This window comes from Pristiophorus japonicus, chromosome 1, assembly GCF_044704955.1.
Source record: "Pristiophorus japonicus isolate sPriJap1 chromosome 1, sPriJap1.hap1, whole genome shotgun sequence".
Lineage (NCBI taxonomy): Eukaryota > Metazoa > Chordata > Chondrichthyes > Pristiophoridae > Pristiophorus > Pristiophorus japonicus.
In genome coordinates this window covers 484,435,187-484,453,603 of record NC_091977.1, presented here as the reverse complement: position 1 = coordinate 484,453,603, position 18,417 = coordinate 484,435,187, and the positions used below count along the sequence as shown (strand labels likewise).

Here is an 18,417-nt window from a genome sequence, read left to right as displayed (position 1 = left end):
TCGGCCCTTCGAGCCTGCACCACCAATCAATAACATCATGGCTGATCACTCCCTCAGTACCCTTTTCCTGCTTTCTCTCCATACCCCTGATTCCCTCAGCCGTAAGGGCCATATCTAACTCCCTCTTGATGCCAGTTCATTGGATATATTCAACAACTCTCTGCGGCAGGGAATTCCACAGGTTAACAATTCTCTGAGTGAAGAAGTTTCTCCTCATGTCAGTTCTAAATGGCCTACCCATTATCCTAAGACTATGTTCCCTGGTTCTAGACTTCCCCAACATCGGGAACATTCTTCCCGCATCTAACATGTCCAGTCCCGTCAGAATCTTATATGTTTCTATGAGATCCCCTCTCATCCTTCCAAACTCCAGTGAATAAAGGCCCAGTTGATCCAGTCGCTCCTCATATGACAGTCCAGCCATCCCTGCAATCAGTCTGGTGAACCTTCGCTGCACCCCCTCAAAATCAAGAACGTCCTTCCTCAGATTAGGAGACCAAAACTGAACACAATATTCCAGGTGAGGCCTCACCAAGGCCCTGTAAAACTGCAGTAAGACCTCCCTGCTCCTATACTCAAATCCCTTAGCTATGAAGGCCAACATACCATTTGCCTTCTTCACCGCCTGCTATACCTGCATGCCAACTTTCAATGACTGATGAACCATGACACCCAGGTCTCGTTGCACCTCCCCTTTTCCTAATCTGCCGCCATTCAGACAATATTCTGCCTTTGTGTTTTTGTCCCCAAAATGGATAACCTCACATTTATCCACATTATACTGCATCTGCCATGCATTTGCCCACTCATCTAACCTGTCCAAGTCACCCTGCAGCCTCTTAGCATCCTCCTCACAGCTCACACCGCCACCCAGTTTAGTGTCATCTGCAAACTTGGAGATGTTACACTCCATTCCTTCATCTAAATCGTTAATGTATATTGCAAAGAGTTTGGGGACCCAGCACTGAACTCTGCAGCACTCCACTAGTCACTGCCTGCCATTCTGAAAAGGACCCATTTATCCCAACTCTCTGCTTCCTGTCAGCCAACTAGTTCTCTATCCACGTCAGTACATTACCCCCAATACCATGCGCTTTGATTTTGCACACCAATCTCTTGTGCGGGACCTTGTCAAAAGCCTTTTGAAAGTCCAAATACACCACATCCACTGGTTCTCCCTTGTCCACTCTGGGACCACATCCTCAAGAAATTCCAGAAGATTTGTCAAGCATGATTTCCCTTTCATAAATCCATGCTGACTTGGACCGATCCTGTCACTGCTTTCCAAATGCGCTGCTATTTCATCCTTAATGATTGATTTCAAAATTTTCCCCACCACTGATGTCAGGCTAACCGGTCTATAATTATCCATTTTCTCTCTCCCTCCTTTTTTTAAAAAGTGGTGTTACATTAGCTACCCTCCAGGCCATAGGAACTGATCCAGAGTCGATAGACAGTTGGAAAATGATCACCAATGCACCCACTATTTCTAGGGCCACTTCCTTAAGTACTCTGGGATGCAGACTATCAGGCCCCAGGGATTTATCGGCCTTCAATCCCATCAATTTCCCTAACACAATTTCCTGCCTAACAAGGATATCCTTCAGTTCCTCCTTGTCACTAGACCCACTGTTCCCTAGTACCTCAAGAAGGTTATTTGTGTCTTCCTTCGTGAAGACAGAACCGAAGTATTTGTTTAATTGGTCTGCCATTTCTTTGTTCCCCATTATAAATTCACCTGAATCCGACTACAAGGGACCTACGTTTATCTTCACTAATCTTTTTCTCTTCATATATTTATAGAAGCTTTTGCAGTCAGTTATTATGTTCCCTGCAAGCTTCCTCTCGTTTACCCCCTCTTGATTAAACCCTTAGTCCCCCTCTGTTGAATTCTAAATTTCTCTCAGTCCTCAGATTTGTTGCTTTTTCTAGCCAATTTATATGCCTCTTCCTTGGTTTTAACACTATCCTTAATTTCCCTTGTTAGCCACGGTTGAGCCACCTTCTCCATTTTATTTTTACTCCAGACAGGGATGTACAATTGCTGAAGTTCATTCATGTGATCTTTAAATGTTTGCCATTGTTTATCCACCATCAACCCTTTAAGTATTCTTTGCCAGTCTATTCTAGCCAATTCACGCCTCATACCGTCGAAGTTACCTTTCCTTAAGTTCAGGACCCTAGTTTCCGAATTAACTTTGTCACTCTCCACCTTAATAAGGAATTCTATCATATTATGGTCACTTTTCCTCAAGGGCCCTCGCACAACAAGATTGCTAATTAGTCCCTTCTCATTACACATCACCCAGTGTAGGATGGCCAGCTCCCTGGTTGGTTCCTCGACATATTGGTCCATAAAACCATCCCTAATACACTCCAGGAAATCCTCCTCCACCGCATTGCTACCAGTTTGGTTAGCCCAATCAATATGTCGATTAAAGTCACCCATGATAACTGCTGTACCTTTATTGCACACATCCTTATTTCTTGTTTGATGCTGTCCCCAACCTCACTACTACCGTTTGGTGGTCTGTACATAACTCTCACTAGCTTTTTCTGCCCTTTGGTATTCCGCAGCTGAACCCATACCGATTCCACATCATCCAGGCTAATGTCCTTCCTTACTGTCGCATTAATTTCCTCTTTAACCAGCAGCGCCACCCCGCCTCCTTTTCCTCTCTGCTTATGCTTCCTAAATGAGTTCCCAGCCTTGGTCACCCTGGAGCCATGTCTCTGTGATGCCAATTACATCATATCCGTTAACTGCTGTCTGCTCAGTTAATTTGTCCACCTTATTCCGAATACTTCTCGCATTGAGGCACAGAGCCTTCAGGCTTGTTTTTTTCACACACTTTGCCTCTTTAGAATTTTGTTGTAATGTGGCCCTTTTTGTTTTTTGCCTTGGGTTTCTCTGCCCTCCACTTTTACTATTCTCCTTTCTATCTTTTGCTTCTGCCTCCATTTTATTTCCCTCTGTCTCCCTTCATAGATTCCCATTCCCGGCCATGTTAGTTTAACTCCTCCCCAACAGCACTAGCAAACACTCCCCCGAGGACATTGGTTCCGGTCCTGCCCCGGTGCAGACCGTCCAGTTTGTACTGGTCCCACCTCCCCCAGAACTGGTTCCAATGTCCCAGGAATTTGAATCTCTCCCTTTTGCACCACTCCTCAAGCCACGTATTCATCTGAGCTATCATGCGATTCCTACTCTGACTAGCACGTGGCACTAGTAGCAATCCTGAGATTACTACTTTTGAGGTCCTAATTTTTAATTTAACTCCGAGCTCCCTAAATTCGTCTTGTAGGACTTCATCCCATTTTTTACCTATATGCAGCGCGACAACTGGCTGTTCACCCTCCCTTTTCAGAATGTCCTGCACCCGCTCCGAGACATCCTTGACCCTTGCACCAGGGAGGCATCATACCATCCTGGAGTCTCGATTGCGGCCGCAGAAACGCCTATCCATTCCCCTTACAATCGAATCCCTGATCACTATAGCTTTCCCACTCTTTTTCCTGCCCTCCTGTGCAGCAGAGCCACCCACGGTGCCATGAACTTGGCTGCTGCTGCTCTCCCCTGATGAGTCATACCCCTCAATAGTACCCAAAGCGGTATATCTGTTTTGCAGGGGAATGACCGCAGGGGACCCCTACACTACCTTCCTTCCACTGCTCTTCCTGTTGGTCACCCATTTACTATCTGGCTGTGAACCCTTTACCTGTGGTAAGACCAACTCGCTAAACGGGCTATTCACGTCATTCTCAGCATCATGGATGCTCCAGAGGGGGACTGGCTGCTTTTATTGAATGGGCATGTCAGTGAAAGGACAGCACTGAAGTGACACAATGATGTGTAGCACCAATCCTTTCAGAGAGGCATCTTTTCATACCTTTAGTAACACAGGACTTTGCGTTATGCTGTTCCTTTGAGACTACCCAATTCATCACAGTGAATTAAACATAGAAACATAGAAACATAGAAAATAGGTGCAGGAGTAGGCCATTCAGCCCTTCTAGCCTGCACCGCCATTCAATGAGTTCATGGCTGAACATGAAACTTCAGTACCCCCTTCCTGCTTTCTCGCCATACCCCTTGATCCCCCGAGTAGTAAGGACTTCATCTAACTCCCTTTTGAATATATTTAGTGAATTGGCCTCAACTACTTTCTGTGGTAGAGAATTCCACAGGTTCACCACTCTCTGGGTGAAGAAGTTTCTCCTCATCTCGGTCCTAAATGGCTTACCCCTTATCCTTAGACTGTGACCCCTGGTTCTGGACTTCCCCAACATTGGGAACATTCTTCCTGCATCTAACCTGTCTAAACCCGTCAGAATTTTAAACGTTTCTATGAGGTCCCCTCTCATTCTTCTGAACTCCAGTGAATACAAGCCCAGTTGATCCAGTCTTTCTTGATATGTCAGTCCCACCATCCCAGAATCAGTCTGGTGAATCTTCGCTGCACTCCCTCAATAGCAAGAATGTCCTTCCTCAAGTTAGGAGACCAAAACTGTATACAATACTCCAGGTGTGGCCTCACCAAGGTCCTGTACAACTGTAGCAACACCTCCCTGCCCCTGTACTCAAATCGCTATGAAGACCAACATGCCATTTGCTTTCTTAACCGCCTGCTGTACCTGCATACCAACCTTTAATGACTGATGTACCATGACACCCAGGTCTCGTTGCACCTCCCCTTTTCCTAATCTATCACCATTCAGATAATAGTCTGTCTCTCTGTTTTTACCACCAAAGTGGATAACCTCACATTTATCCACATTATACTTCATCTGCCATGCATTTGCCCACTCACCTAACCTATCCAAGTCACTCTGCAGCCTCATAGCATCCTCCTCGCAGCTCACACTGCCACCCAACTTAGTGTCATCCGCAAATTTGGAGATACTACATTTAATCCCCTCCTCTAAATCATTAATGTACAATGTAAACAGCTGGGGCCCCAGCACAGAACCTTGCGGTGCCTCACTAGTCACTGCCTGCCATTCTGAAAAGTACCCATTTACTCCTACTCTTTGCTTCCTGTCTGACAACCAGTTCTCAATCCATGTCAGCACACTACCCCCAATCCCATGTGCTTTAACTTTGCACATTAATCTCTTGTGTGGGACCTTGTCGAAAGCCTTCTGAAAGTCCAAATACACCACATCAACTGGTTCTCCTTTGTCCACTTTACTGGAAACATCCTCAAAAAATTCCAGAAGATTTGTCAAGCATGATTTCCCTTTCACAAATCCATGCTGACTTGGACCTATCATGTCACCATTTTCCAAATGCGCTGCTATGACATCCTTAATAATTGATTCCATCGTTTTACCCACTACTGAGGTCAGGCTGACCGGTCTATAATTCCCTGTTTTCTCTCTCCCTCCTTTTTTAAAAAATGGGGTTACATTGGCTACCCTCCACTCGATAGGAACTGATCCAGAGTCAATGGAATGTTGGAAAATGACTGTCAATGCATCCGCTATTTCCAAGGCCACCTCCTTAAGTACTCTGGGATGCAGTCCATCAGGCCCTGGGGATTTATCGGCCTTCAATCCCATCAATTTCCCCAACACAATTTCCCGACTAATAAAGATTTCCCTCAGTTCCTCCTCCTTACTAGACCCTCTGACCCCTTTTATATCCGGAAGGTTGTTTGTGTCCTCCTTAGTGAATACCGAACCAAAGTATTTGTTCAATTGGTCTGCCATTTCTTTGTTCCCCGTTATGACTTCCCCTGATTCTGACTGCAGGGGACCTACGTTTGTCTTTACTAACCTTTTTCTCTTTACATACCTATAGAAACTTTTGCAATCCGCCTTAATGTTCCCTGCAAGCTTCTTCTCGTACTCCATTTTCCCTGCCCTAATCAAACCCTTTGTCCTCCTCTGCTGAGTTCTAAATTTCTCCCAGTCCCCGGGTTCTCTGCTATTTCTGGCCAATTTGTATGCCACTTCCTTGGCTTTAATACTATCCCTGATTTCCCTTGATAGCCACGGTTGAGCCACCTTCCCTTTTTTATTTTTACGCCAGACAGGAATGTACAATTGTTTTAGTTCATCCATGCGGTCTCTAAATGTCTGCCATTGCCCATCCACAGTCAACCCCTTAAGTATCATTCGCCAATCTATCCTAGCCAATTCACGCCTCATACCTTCAAAGTTACCCTTCTTTAAGTTCTGGACCATGGTATCTGAATTAACTGTTTCATTCTCCATCCTAATGCAGAATTCTACCATATTATGGTCACTCTTCCCCAAGGGGCCTCGCACAGTGAGATTGCTAATTAATCCTCTCTCATTACACAACACCCAGTCTAAGATGGCCTCCCCCCTAGTTGGTTCCTCGACATATTGGTCTAGAAAACCATCCCTTATGCACTCCAGGAAATCCTCCTCCACCATATTGCTTCCAGTTTGGCTAGCCCAATCTATGTGCATATTAAAGTCACCCATTATAACTGCTGCACCTTTATTGCATGTTTGATGCCCTCCCCAACATCACTACTATTGTTTGGAGGTCTGTACACAACTCCCACTAACGTTTTTTGCCCTTTGGTGTTCTGCAGCTCTACCCATATAGATTCCACATCATCCAAGCTAATGTCTTTCCTAACTATTGCATTAATCTCCTCTTTAACCAGCAATGCTACCCTACCTCCTTTTCCTTTTATTCTATCCTTCCTGAATGTTGAATACCCCTGGATGTTGAGTTCCCAGCCCTGATCATCCTGGAGCCACGTCTCCGTAATCCCAATCACATCATATTTGTTAACATCTATTTGCACAGTTAATTCATCTGTGCACTGATGCACTATCTCCTTTAATACTCATAACACTGACCCCTGAAAGTTACCATCTCCATTAACACTCATGGCACTAAACTACGGGAGTTGCTATCCCTTTACTGGTTGTTACCTAAGAATTGAACATAAACAAAGCTTTGTAACCTCATAAGAAATAGGCGAGGACTGGGTTTTCGGATATTAAGGAAATCAAGGGCTATGTGGATAGTGCAGGCATAGAAACATAGAAAATAGGTGCAGGAGCAGGCCATTCGAGCTTGCACCACCATTCAATATGATCATGGCTGATCATGCAACCTCAGTACCCCACCCCTGCCTTCCCTCCATACCCCTGATCCTTTAGCCGTAAGGACCACATCTAACTCCCTTTTGAATATATCTAACAAACTGGACTCAACAACTTTCTGTGGTAGAGAATTCCACAGGTTCACAACTCTCTGGGTGAAAAAGTTTCTCCTCATCTCGGTCCTATATGGCTTACCCCTTATCTTTAGACTGTGACCCCTGGTTCTAGACTTCCTCAACATCAGGAACATTCTACCTGCATCTAACCTATCCAGTCCCGTCAGAATTTTATAAGTTTCTATGAGATCCCCTCTCATTCTTCTAAATTCCAGTGAGAATAAGCCTAGCCGATCCAGTCTTTCCTCATATGTTAGTCCTGCCATCCCGGGAATCAGTCTGGTGAACCTTCGCTGCACTCCCTCAACAGCAAGCACATCCTTTCTCAGATTAGGAGACCAAAACTGCACACAATACTCAAGGTGTGGTCTCACCAAGGCCCTGTACATCTGCAATAAGACCTCCCTGCTCCTGTACTCAAATCCCCTCACTATGAAGGCCAGTATGCCATTTGCTTTCTTTACTGCCTGCTGCACCTACATGCCTACCTTCAATGACTGATGTACCATGATACTGAGGTCCCTTTGCACCTCCCCTTTTCCTAATCTGTCACCATTCAGATAATAATCTGCCTTTCTGTTTTTGCCACCAAAGTGGATAACCTCACATTTATCCACATTATACTGCATCTGCCATGTATTTGCCCATTCACCTAACCTGTCCAAGTCACCCTGCAGTCTCTTAGCATCCTCCTCGCAGCTCGCACTGCCACCCAGCTTAGTGTCATCTGCAAACTTGGAGATATTACCTTCAATTGCTTCATCTAAATCATTAATGTATATTGTAAATAGCTGGGGTCCCAGCACTGAACCCTGTGGCACTCCACTAGTCACTGCCTGCCATTCTGAAATGAACCCGTTTATTCCCAATCTTTGCTTCTTGTTTGCCAACCAGTTCTCTATCCACATCAATACATTATCCCCAATACCATGTGCCTTAATTTTGCACACTAATCTCTTGTGTGGGACCTTGTCAAAAGCCTTTTGAAAGTCCAAATACATCACATCCACTGGTTCTCCCTTATCCACTGTACTAGTTACATCCTCAAAAAATTCTAGAAGATTTGTCAAGCATGATTTCCCTTTCATAAATCCATGCTGACTTGGACCGATCCTGTCACTACTTTCCAAATGCACTGCTATTTCATCTTTAATAATTGATTCCAGCATTTTCTTCACCACTGATGTCAGGCTAACCGGTCTATAATTCCCTGTTTTCTCTCTCCCTCCTTTTTTAAAAAGTGGGGTTACATTAGCTACCCTCCAATCCATAGGAACTGATCCAGAGTCCATGGAATGTTGGAAAATGACCACCAATGCATCTACTATTTCTAGGGCCATTTCCTTAATTACTCTGGGATGCAGACTATCAGGCCCTGGGGATTTATCGGCCTTGAGTCCCTTCAATTTCCCTAACAGCATTTCCTGACTGATGAGGATTTCCCTCAGTTCCCCCTTCTCGCTAGACCCTCAGTCCCCTGGTATTTTCGGGAGGTTATTCGTTTCTTCCTTAGTGAAGACAGAACCAAAGTATTTGTTCAATTGGTCTGCTATTTCCTTGTTCCCCATTATGAATTCACCTGATTCTGACTGCAAGGGACCTACATTAGTCTTCACTAATCTTTTTCTCTTCACATATCTATAGAAGCGTTTGCAGTCAGTTTTTATGTTCCCTGCAAGCTTACTTTCATACTCTATTTTCCCCCTCCTAATTAAACCCTTAGTCCTCCTCTGCTGAATTCTACATTTCTCCCAGTCCTCAGGTTTTCTGCTTTTTCTGGCCAATTTATATGCCTCTTCCTTGGATTTAACACTTTCCCTAATTTCCCTTGTTAGCCACAGTTGAGCCACCTTCCCTTTTTTATTCTTATGCCACACAGGGATGTACAATTGTTGTAGTTCATCCATGTGATCTTTAAATGTCTGCCATTGCCTATCCATTGTCAACCCTTTAAGTATCATTCTCCAGTCTATCCTAGCCAATTCACGTCTCATACTGTCCAAGTTTCCTTTCTTTAAGTTCAGGACCCTAGTCTCTGAATTAATTGTGTCACTCTCCATCTTAATGAAGAATTCTACCATATTATGGTTACTCTTCCCGAAGGGGCCCCGTACGACCAGATTGCTAATTAATCCTCTCTTGTTACACAAGACCCAGTCTAGGATGGCCTGCTCTCTAGTTGGTTCCTCGACATATTGGTCTAGAAAACCATCACTTATACACTTCAGGAAATCCTCCTCCACCGTATTGCTACCAGTTTGGTTAGCCCAATCAATATATAGATTAAAGTCACCCATGATGACTGCTGTACCCTTATTGCATGCATCCCTAATTTCCTGTTTGATGCCATCCACAACCTCTCTATGACTGTTTGATGGTCTGTACACAACTCCCACTAATGTTTTCTGCCCTTTAGTGTTTTGCAGCTCTACCCATATAGATTCCACATCATCCACGCTAATGTCCTTCCTTGGTATTGCGTTAATCTCCTCTTTAATCACTTCCTTTTCCTTCCTATCTGTCCTTCCTGAATATTGAATACCCCTGGATGTTGAGTTCCCAGCCTTGGTTACTCTGGAGCCATGTCTCTGTAATCCCAATTACATCATACCCGTTAACAGCTATCTGCGCAGTCAATTCATCCACCTTATTACAAATGCTCCTTCAGGCTTGTTTTTTTAACACACTTTGTCCTTTTTGAATTATGTTGTAATGTGGCCCTTTTTGATTTCTGCCCTTGATTTCTCTGCCCTCCACTCTTGCTTTTCTCCTTGCTACCTTTTACTTCTACCCCCTTTTTACTTCCCTCTGTCTCCCTGCATAAATTCCCATCCCCTGCCATTTTAGTTTAAACCCTCCCCAACAGCACTAACAAACACTCCGCCTAGGACATCAGTTGCGGTCCTGCCCAGGTGCAGGCCATCCGCTTTGTATTGGTCCCACCTCCCCCAAAACTGGTTCCAATGTCCCAGGAATTTGAATCCCTCCCCCTTGCACCATTGCTCAAGCCACGTATTCATCTGAACTATCCTGCAATTCCTACTCTGACTAGCGTGTGGCACTGGTAGCAATCCTGAGATTACTACCTTTGAGGTCCTACTTTTTAATTTAACTCCTAGCTCCCTAAATTCAGCTTGTAGGACCTCAAGCCATTTTTTTACCTATAGCGTTGGTACCTATATGCACCACAACAGCTCGCTGTTCACCCTCCCCCCTCCAGAATGCGCTGCAGCCGCTCAAAGACATCCTTGACCCTTGCACCAGGGAGGCAACATACCATCCTGGAGTCTCGTTTGCGGCCGCATAAATGCCTATCTATTCCCCTTACAATCACTTTTGCTCTCCCACTCTTTTTCCTGCCCTCCTGTGCAGCAGAGCCACCCCTGGTGCCATGGACTTGACTGCTGCTGCCTTCCCCTGATGAGCCATCTCCCCCAACAGTATCCAAAATGGTATATCTGGTTTGGACGGAGGTGACCGCAGGGGACCCCTGCACTACCTGCCTTCCCTTGCTCTTCCTGATGGTCACCCATTCCCTATCTGGCTGTGCAACCTTTCCCTCCTGCAGTGTGATCAACTCACTAAACGTGCTATTCATGACATCCTCAGCATCGCGGATGCTCCACAGTGAATCCACCCGCAGCTCCAGTGCCGTCATGCGGTCTAACAGGAGCTGCAGCTGGGTACACTTCCTGCACACCTAGTTGTAGTGTCCCTGATTTCGCACATAGCACAGGAGGAGCATGACATGGGTCTGGGCTCTCCTGCCATGACTTAACCCTTAGATTAACTTAATTGGTAACAATGCCAAAGGTTTCTTACTGATAAGAAAAAGAAAAAAGATAAAGAAAAAGAAAAACCAATTACCTGGCAGGGGAGTTACCATGATCACCCAGGTGGTGCTCCCAGGACGAGGCTAGCCCATTGCACTTGGTGAATGTGCTGACGTCTGTGATGTCCCTAAATGCAGGATACTTGACTGCAAAATTTGTGATAGTGGGGAACTGTGTTTGTGCTCTCCCCTGGCTTTACAATCAAAATCAGAATTTCAGTAACATTTCCCTTTTTACGTGATTTGTAATCAATGCCAGTAGTTCAATAAAATTGTTCTCATTGTACAGGGCTGTTTTATTTCAAACTTAACTTTACAGTGCATCCAACAGAAGGATCAGCTTTCCTTCCAAAGACTCAAGCTCAATCCGCAACAGTGTATATTAAAATTCATCAACACATTTTGTCTACAACTCACCCATTATTCACACTTGTAAATCCATTCATAAAATAATAGAATCGTACAAATTTACAGCATGGAGAGGCCATTTAGGCCCATCGTGTCCGCGCCAGCCAACAAACAGCTCTTGGTCCATAGCCCTGCAGGTTATAGCACTTCAGGTGCACATCCAAGTACTTTTTAAATGGCCTGGAAATCCCGGCCTCCCTGGGGTCCATACGAAGTTTCTACGGACACAAGAAAGCATCGGTAAAGCCGGTCTTCCGAGGCAAGTGGAATTGAGGTAGAAGATCAGCCTACTCCTGCTCATGTTCTTATATAGTTATGACAAATATAAAACTGTCTCTGCAGTACTACGGCAGACCCTCAGGATAAACTGGAGACCCTCATGAAAACTTATCGTGAGATCGAGAGCACAGTGACTCGAGTGCTAAAGAGGGAGTACAACCTTCCCATGGATGACCTGCTGCCTCTGCTGGTTTACGTGGTTTCTAGGGCAAGGTAAGAGGGCAGAAGTTTTGTATTATTGTGATGGGCTGAACGAGTCCTAACACCTGGGATGTGGTGTGTTTTGAAAAGAACTGCTTTAGAAAACTATTGATCAGTGAGCATAATTTTTTACAAATTAAGATATTACCCCCTTCAAAAATGTAGGATCAAACACATTACCATTAACAAGTTAGATGCTGTGATTGGGGTGGTGGGGGAGTTTTTTTTTTCTAATAGGCTGAATGAACTTTCCCATTAGTGTCCAACTGCTTGTAAAATAATTCCCGGACTTTCTTCACCATTCCCATACCCAGAAGTCCATTCCATCTGTTGATCACTGGTGTGGAATATCCTATCAATTCGAAGTTTGCCTTTTACCAATTTGAACATGTGTACCTTGTCCTATTTCCACACTTTAATTGGAAATAATGTCCCAGAATAACCTTTCCTATACCGTTTACTATCCCATAGACTTATCTCTGCAGTTGCTTCCTCCGCTGCTCTGTAAATGTTTGATGGGGCAGTGTCGAGGGAACTCTTAGAATGTATCTAACTCTTGATGTATATGACCTGGGAGTGTTTGATGGAACATTGCAGAGAGAGCTTTAATCTGTATCTAAATCCTGCTGTACCTGACCTAAGATTTCAACTAACCTGGGATTGTTTTTAGCAAGCAGAGTACATGGTGTTTTGCTGAAATATTTTTTCATGTATTGCCATCACACAGCACTATTGCAAAACAAAAATGACTCAGATTTGACTTTCAATTTCTCTTCATTATAGAATCCTGCACCTGGGTGCAGAACTCCATTTAATACGAGACATGATGGATCCTTCCACTGAGGGCGGGATGAATGACTTCCTGCTTACTGCTCTTGACGTGAGTTAGTATAGTATGCAGCAGCAATCCTTTCTGGTGGCACAACGATAAGTGAAATTTGGTCAAGGGTTTCGATGTGAAGTGGAAAAGTGCCCCAAATGAAATAAGGCGTAACCTACTCCTGGTGTACAATTTAAGCATTTAATCCCACTGTGGCAGTTTGAGAATTTGAATTCGGTATCATTAAAAAGGAGGTATCCACCGTGAAGCTGTCAGATTGTTGTAAAAATACAACTGATTCACCAATGCCCTTTTGGGAAGTAAACCTTGCCCTACTGGCCTATATGTGACTCCAGCAATGCGGTTGACTCTTCCTTCTCTCTAAGGTGGCCTAGCAAGACACTCGGTAACAACTAGGGATGGGCAATAAATTCTGCCCTTGCCAGCGAGAATGAATTAAAAAGAAAATCCACACTTTGTTCAAAAAGCTAAACAGCAGTTTGAGATGGGGAGGGGGGGGAGATTTAAGAGAGAGAGATTTGCATTTATATAGGGGTAGAATTTCCCCAAGGCCCTCACCGCCCAGAAAATACCGCTAATATCGGTTAACGCTGGCGAAAGTTTCCACTAATTAGGTAATTAAAACCGCTCAGTGAGAAAATGGTTCTTACACCAAGATTTTTGGCGGTTTCTGGGCGGTTACAAAGTAGCGAGAACAGGCAGTTCTTAACATTTTTCTAAAAATTTATTCTGAGGCTGCGGTTGGGCCCAGGGAGGGGGGAAAACGCAAAAAATATTTTTTCACTTAAACAAAAAATAAAAAGTTATAAAACATTCTCAAGACACTTTTAAACAAAATCGCTGTTTTAGAATTTTGAAAATAATTATAAAAAACTTTAACTTGCCTTTCTTTGCAGGGTACTCACCTGCTGCACTGTTTCAGACAGCTTTTTGTGGGCGGTTTCCTCGGCAGTGTGTATGGGTCCTCCATTGAGGCAAAACTTAGATCCTGCCGGTTTTCTCGGCGGTGCACGCAGATGCACGTGGGCAGTTTGCTATCCGGCAGTCTTTTCAAAATGTGGGTGGAACTCTTTAAAAAAATAAAGAGGAAACTTTCGCCGGGCGGTTTTTCATCAATAAACAGCTGTACCGCTGTGAAAACTGCCGAAAAAGAAGGCGAAAGTCTTGTATTGTCTTATGTCTCAAACATTCCAAAGTGCTCTATATTACTTTGAAATGCAGTTACTGTTATGTAGTAAACTTGGCTGCTATTTTACACACAAAAGGTCCCACGAACATCAATAAGGTGAATGACCAGTTAATCTATTTTTGGTTGGAGTTTTCCAGGAGAAATCTCTGCTCTTTAAATAGTACCACAAGATCTTTAATGTCTATCTGAACAGTCAAACAAGATCCCTGTTTAATATCTTCTGCAAAAGATATATTTCTGACAATGCAGGACTCCCTCAGTACAGCACCTGTTTTTGGTTGAGGCACAAGTGTTACCAAGTGTTAACTATTCCCTGCTCTCTTTTTCAAGTCACACCATGGAATCCATCTGAACAAGTTCAAAATCTCATCTAAAAGATGGCATTTGTGACAATGCAGCACTCTCAGTATTGCACTGAAGTGTTGGTCTACATTATGTGCTCAGGTTGGAGAGTGAGACTTGAACCCACTCAGGCAAAAGTGAGCCATGTTAATATCAGAATGTGATATAAGTACACATATTGAGGCCTGTAAAGAAAAAACAATTGGCCGATAGCCAATTTCATCCCTCGAGATTGTTGGCTTGAGTAGATAAGGTAGACTAACAGTCCAATTTGATACAGAGGGTGTACTGTATTATCAGAGGAGCTATCCTCTCGAATAGATATTAAACCAATGTCCCAATCACCTGTTTTTATGATTCAGAAAGACATTAAAGATCATATGGCATGATCAGAAAAACAATGAGTTTTACTGTTCTTCTGGTCAACGTACTTCCATCAAGGAACACCACCAATAATAATTAATTAACTGATCATTCATTTCATTCCTTTTTATAGGCTCTTGCTACACTCAAAATGACTGCCACATTTATTTGTCTGCAAGTAAACAGTCACTGCATTTCAAAGTAATTCATTGTATGTGAATTAAAAAAAAGACTTGTTTTTAAAGTGTAATCACTGTTGTAATGTAGAAAAAGTCGCAGCCAATTTGCGCTCAGCAAGGTCCCATAAACAGTAATGAAATAAATGACCAGATTAACTGTTTTAGATGTTGATTGAGGGTTAAATGTTGGCCAGGACATAGGGGGAGAACACACTGCTCTTCGAACAGTGCCATGGGATGTTTACATCCACCTGAGAGGGCATACAGGGCCTCGGTTTGATGACACCTCCTTCAGTACTGCACTGAAGTGCCAACTTAGATTGTGTTCAAGTATCTGGAGTGGGACTTGAACGCATGATCTTCTGATTCAGAGGTAAGTGTATTAATACTGAGCGAAGGCTAAACTTGGGGACATTTCTCAGAGGCACCATATAAAAGCAATTTTATTTAAAATGAGTGGCTGTTGCTCTTGAGCTGATAAATCTTCTAGCTACATTATCTTGTTTTGTTGCAGTCTTGCTACCAGCACATTCAGAAAGAGGAAATGTGGTCCAGTTTGCCTAAATAATGTCTGATATCACAAAAGGAATGCTTTGACCCGGGAATGCAAGGTGAACAACACTACAGGAACATTGAATGCACTTATAAAATGCAATTGCAGGAGAGCAGGTCCTCCATCGGAACTTCATATGATGTGTAAATATTATCAACAGAATCTGACCTTCTGATGAAGGTCCAATGGCCTCTGCTCAACAGCAGAAAAGACTCGCAATACATTTTGCGCAACTGTAAGTATGAGATGGGGCATAGGTTACCAAAAAGAAAGACAGTGGTTCGATGACAGGAAAATGTGATTTAAAAAATGCCAACATTAAAGTCTTCCACTTTATTTTCGGAAGAAAGTGAATCTGTCTGTAACTATTCTGAATTCAAGCAGCAGCTCCAGAGCTCCTCACCCTGGAAAAGGAATGTTATTTCATCTATGCCACAGAACCAACCAATCCGTCAAGTGGCTTCCACTTCTCGGTGATGCAAAAGTGACAGTTTATCTCCAGAATCCGATCCTGATCTGACCTAATACGGTACAGCAATGTAATGGTTATGTTACTGGATTAGTAATGAGTGGGCTGGACTACTAAATGACCATGGATTGCCATTAAAAAAAAACAACTGTTTCACTCATGTCCGTTAGGGGAGGAAACCTGACATTCTTACCTAGTCTAGCGTATGTATATGTGATTGCAGTCCCACACTAATTTGGTTAAATCTTTATTGCCCTCTAAATTTATTCTTAGGATGTGGGCATCGCTGGCATTTATTTCCCATCTCTAGTGGTCCTGAGAAGGTGATGGGCAGTAAAGGCCAGGGGATAGGCGATATATGCCAGTGATGCCAACCTCCTGAGAATGAATAAATAAAAGAACCCAGGGTGCTGTCTTCTGGCCAAGAGTGCAATTCAGTCTGCAGTATAAATTGGGTGCTGCTACCTGCAAACGGCATGGAGCAACCACCAGTATTAGACCAGTGGTGAACTATAACTGCAACATAATGCTGCATAGTACTGAAGAATGCTGTGAACCCCATGTATTGAAATCAAACAAAATTCACAAAGTGGAGTATACACTCATTGTAACGGGCTTGAGGATCGAGTTGAAGACCGTGGAGTTCAGATGAAGATCATACACCTTTCAGTGTTTGCAGTTGTGATTTTTATGATGTCGTCTGAACCCATCAGTTGAGCTGTAGTCCTGTTTGGTTGCCTTCTGCTGCATTGATGAGCACCATCTGGAAATGGCTGAAAGGGATTGTGTTGTAGTTGCTTGCAAATTATGGTTTTAGAGCCCCAAAAAAAACACAAAAAAAACCCTACAAAAATACAAAAAACAACAAAAAAAAGGGCCTTGGGAAATGTTTGAAGTGTCACCCAGATCGGGGGGCACTTGATCTAATGTTTATTTTGTTTACTCTAAAAGAGTTGTGTTGTAGTTGCTGCGTATCTTGGCAATTATTTTTCTATGCTGCCTGCATTATGGAAGGATTGTAGAGGCTTCAGCAAAGGTGATGGGAAGTTGCAGAAAGCAAATGGAGGCACATGTAGGTCTAGGGAGATAGTCTGTTCTGATCTAATCAAGATAGCCAGTGTTCCTCTTTATTCTTGGGAATCCTAAGTGAATGGCCAAGGCTGCAGATCAGTCAAATTGAAGAATAGGAGAGATGATGAGACACATCTTGGGCTTTAAAAGGCTGTAGCTTGTGGGAGGAAGAAATGACTAAGGGAGGTAAGAAGTTCTATAGTTTAGAGGTCCTGGGAAAGACTGTTGGAGTGAGAGATTTTCTAGTTATATGAATGTGTAATAGAGAAGCTAAAAGTCTATAATCTAGAGCGAAAAAGGTTAAAAGGACACCTCACAAAGGTATATTATAGGGTGAACTGAGATTAACGTCAGTCTTGGTCAGGTTGTAGGATGAAAGAACATAAATGATTGAAATAAATTTAAAATGGGTCTTGGGGGAGGGGAGGGGGAAATCTCTCTTTAAAGGGCAATCAGGCATTCAAGATCATTGGATCCCAGGCGGGCCGGCTGAATTGGAGACCACTGGAAGGACAAGGCCCTATAAACTAGATGCTTGTTCCTCATCCTTTTGTCATGTGCTGTTGGTCTTCAGCCTCCACCTAGTTTTTGCAACTTAAATAGAGAGTTTATATTGTTGGACTGTTGGGGTTCAGAAATATATATCTCAGCACTTTATACAAATTTAGGATTGCAATAGTTGAAAGGGGGAATTAGTTTATACAATGTTTGGAATATTATATAAATAGTGTACCACACAGAGTTGCGCACACTCATTCAAAGACTACGATCTGCTCCTTCAGCTTGGGTGAAAGTGAAAGGCCTGGTGATTTACTCTTCTCATTCCTGCAATTTTAATTCAAAGAAATCTACAAGCCACTCTAATTTTACAAGCCACTAGTTGGGAAAGCTCAGCCACCTTACTGTGGGGGGTGCATTTGCCTGAAATTGGAACAAGACTAAGGGAATTAACAAATGAAAAAATATTTGTATATTATGCTTTTGTAACCAAATATTTTAATGTTTCTAGGAATGACAGATTATATTATTTTGAAATAAATTTTTGCACTATTAGCCTGATTTGTCCTCTTATATTTAAACAATACATCACTTGGAAGGTGGTAGAATTCTCTGTTCCTTCAAGCAATAAAATAAATTGGAAAAAATGATTCTTGTTAACTGCACCATGACTCTCTTAGGGTTGCCAACTCTGGTTGGATGTAATCCTGGAGTTTCACATGATCTTACACCTCCAAATCGCTTTGTCCCCACATTCCCACCATTAGCCACTCGACACTTCCTTGTGACACACCGCCTTCCCATACCAAGTGAATAGACCCTTTGTTACTTGATTAGATGATTCTTAACTGTCAAACAGCCAATTTTCCCCATCGCTAATATTTTTACAAATAATAAATGAAATATCCCTAAAATGTTTCTCCTGGGTTACCCGCAGCAGTTTGATCCATTCCTCCAGTTCACTCCTGAAGGGTAGGCAATCTT

General features: G+C 43.2%; 1 protein-coding gene and 1 non-coding gene across 2 annotated transcripts in view; both read left to right on the top strand.

Annotated features, from left to right (window-relative positions):
* LOC139276970 (ALS2 C-terminal-like protein) overlaps positions 1-17,975 on the top strand; it is a 212,465-nt gene extending 194,490 nt beyond the window's left edge. The window contains exons 25-27 of the mRNA XM_070894971.1: positions 11,791-11,940; positions 12,712-12,808; positions 15,357-17,975. Of these exons, the coding sequence (XP_070751072.1) occupies positions 11,791-11,940; positions 12,712-12,808; positions 15,357-15,410 (301 nt within the window). The 3' untranslated portion in view covers positions 15,411-17,975. The remainder of the gene's footprint in view (positions 1-11,790; positions 11,941-12,711; positions 12,809-15,356) is intronic.
* On the top strand, positions 11,068-11,233 carry LOC139278508 (U1 spliceosomal RNA). The gene has a single exon (XR_011596288.1). It is a non-coding gene; the product is annotated as a U1 spliceosomal RNA (small nuclear RNA).
* Positions 17,976-18,417: the final 442 nt, after the last annotated feature.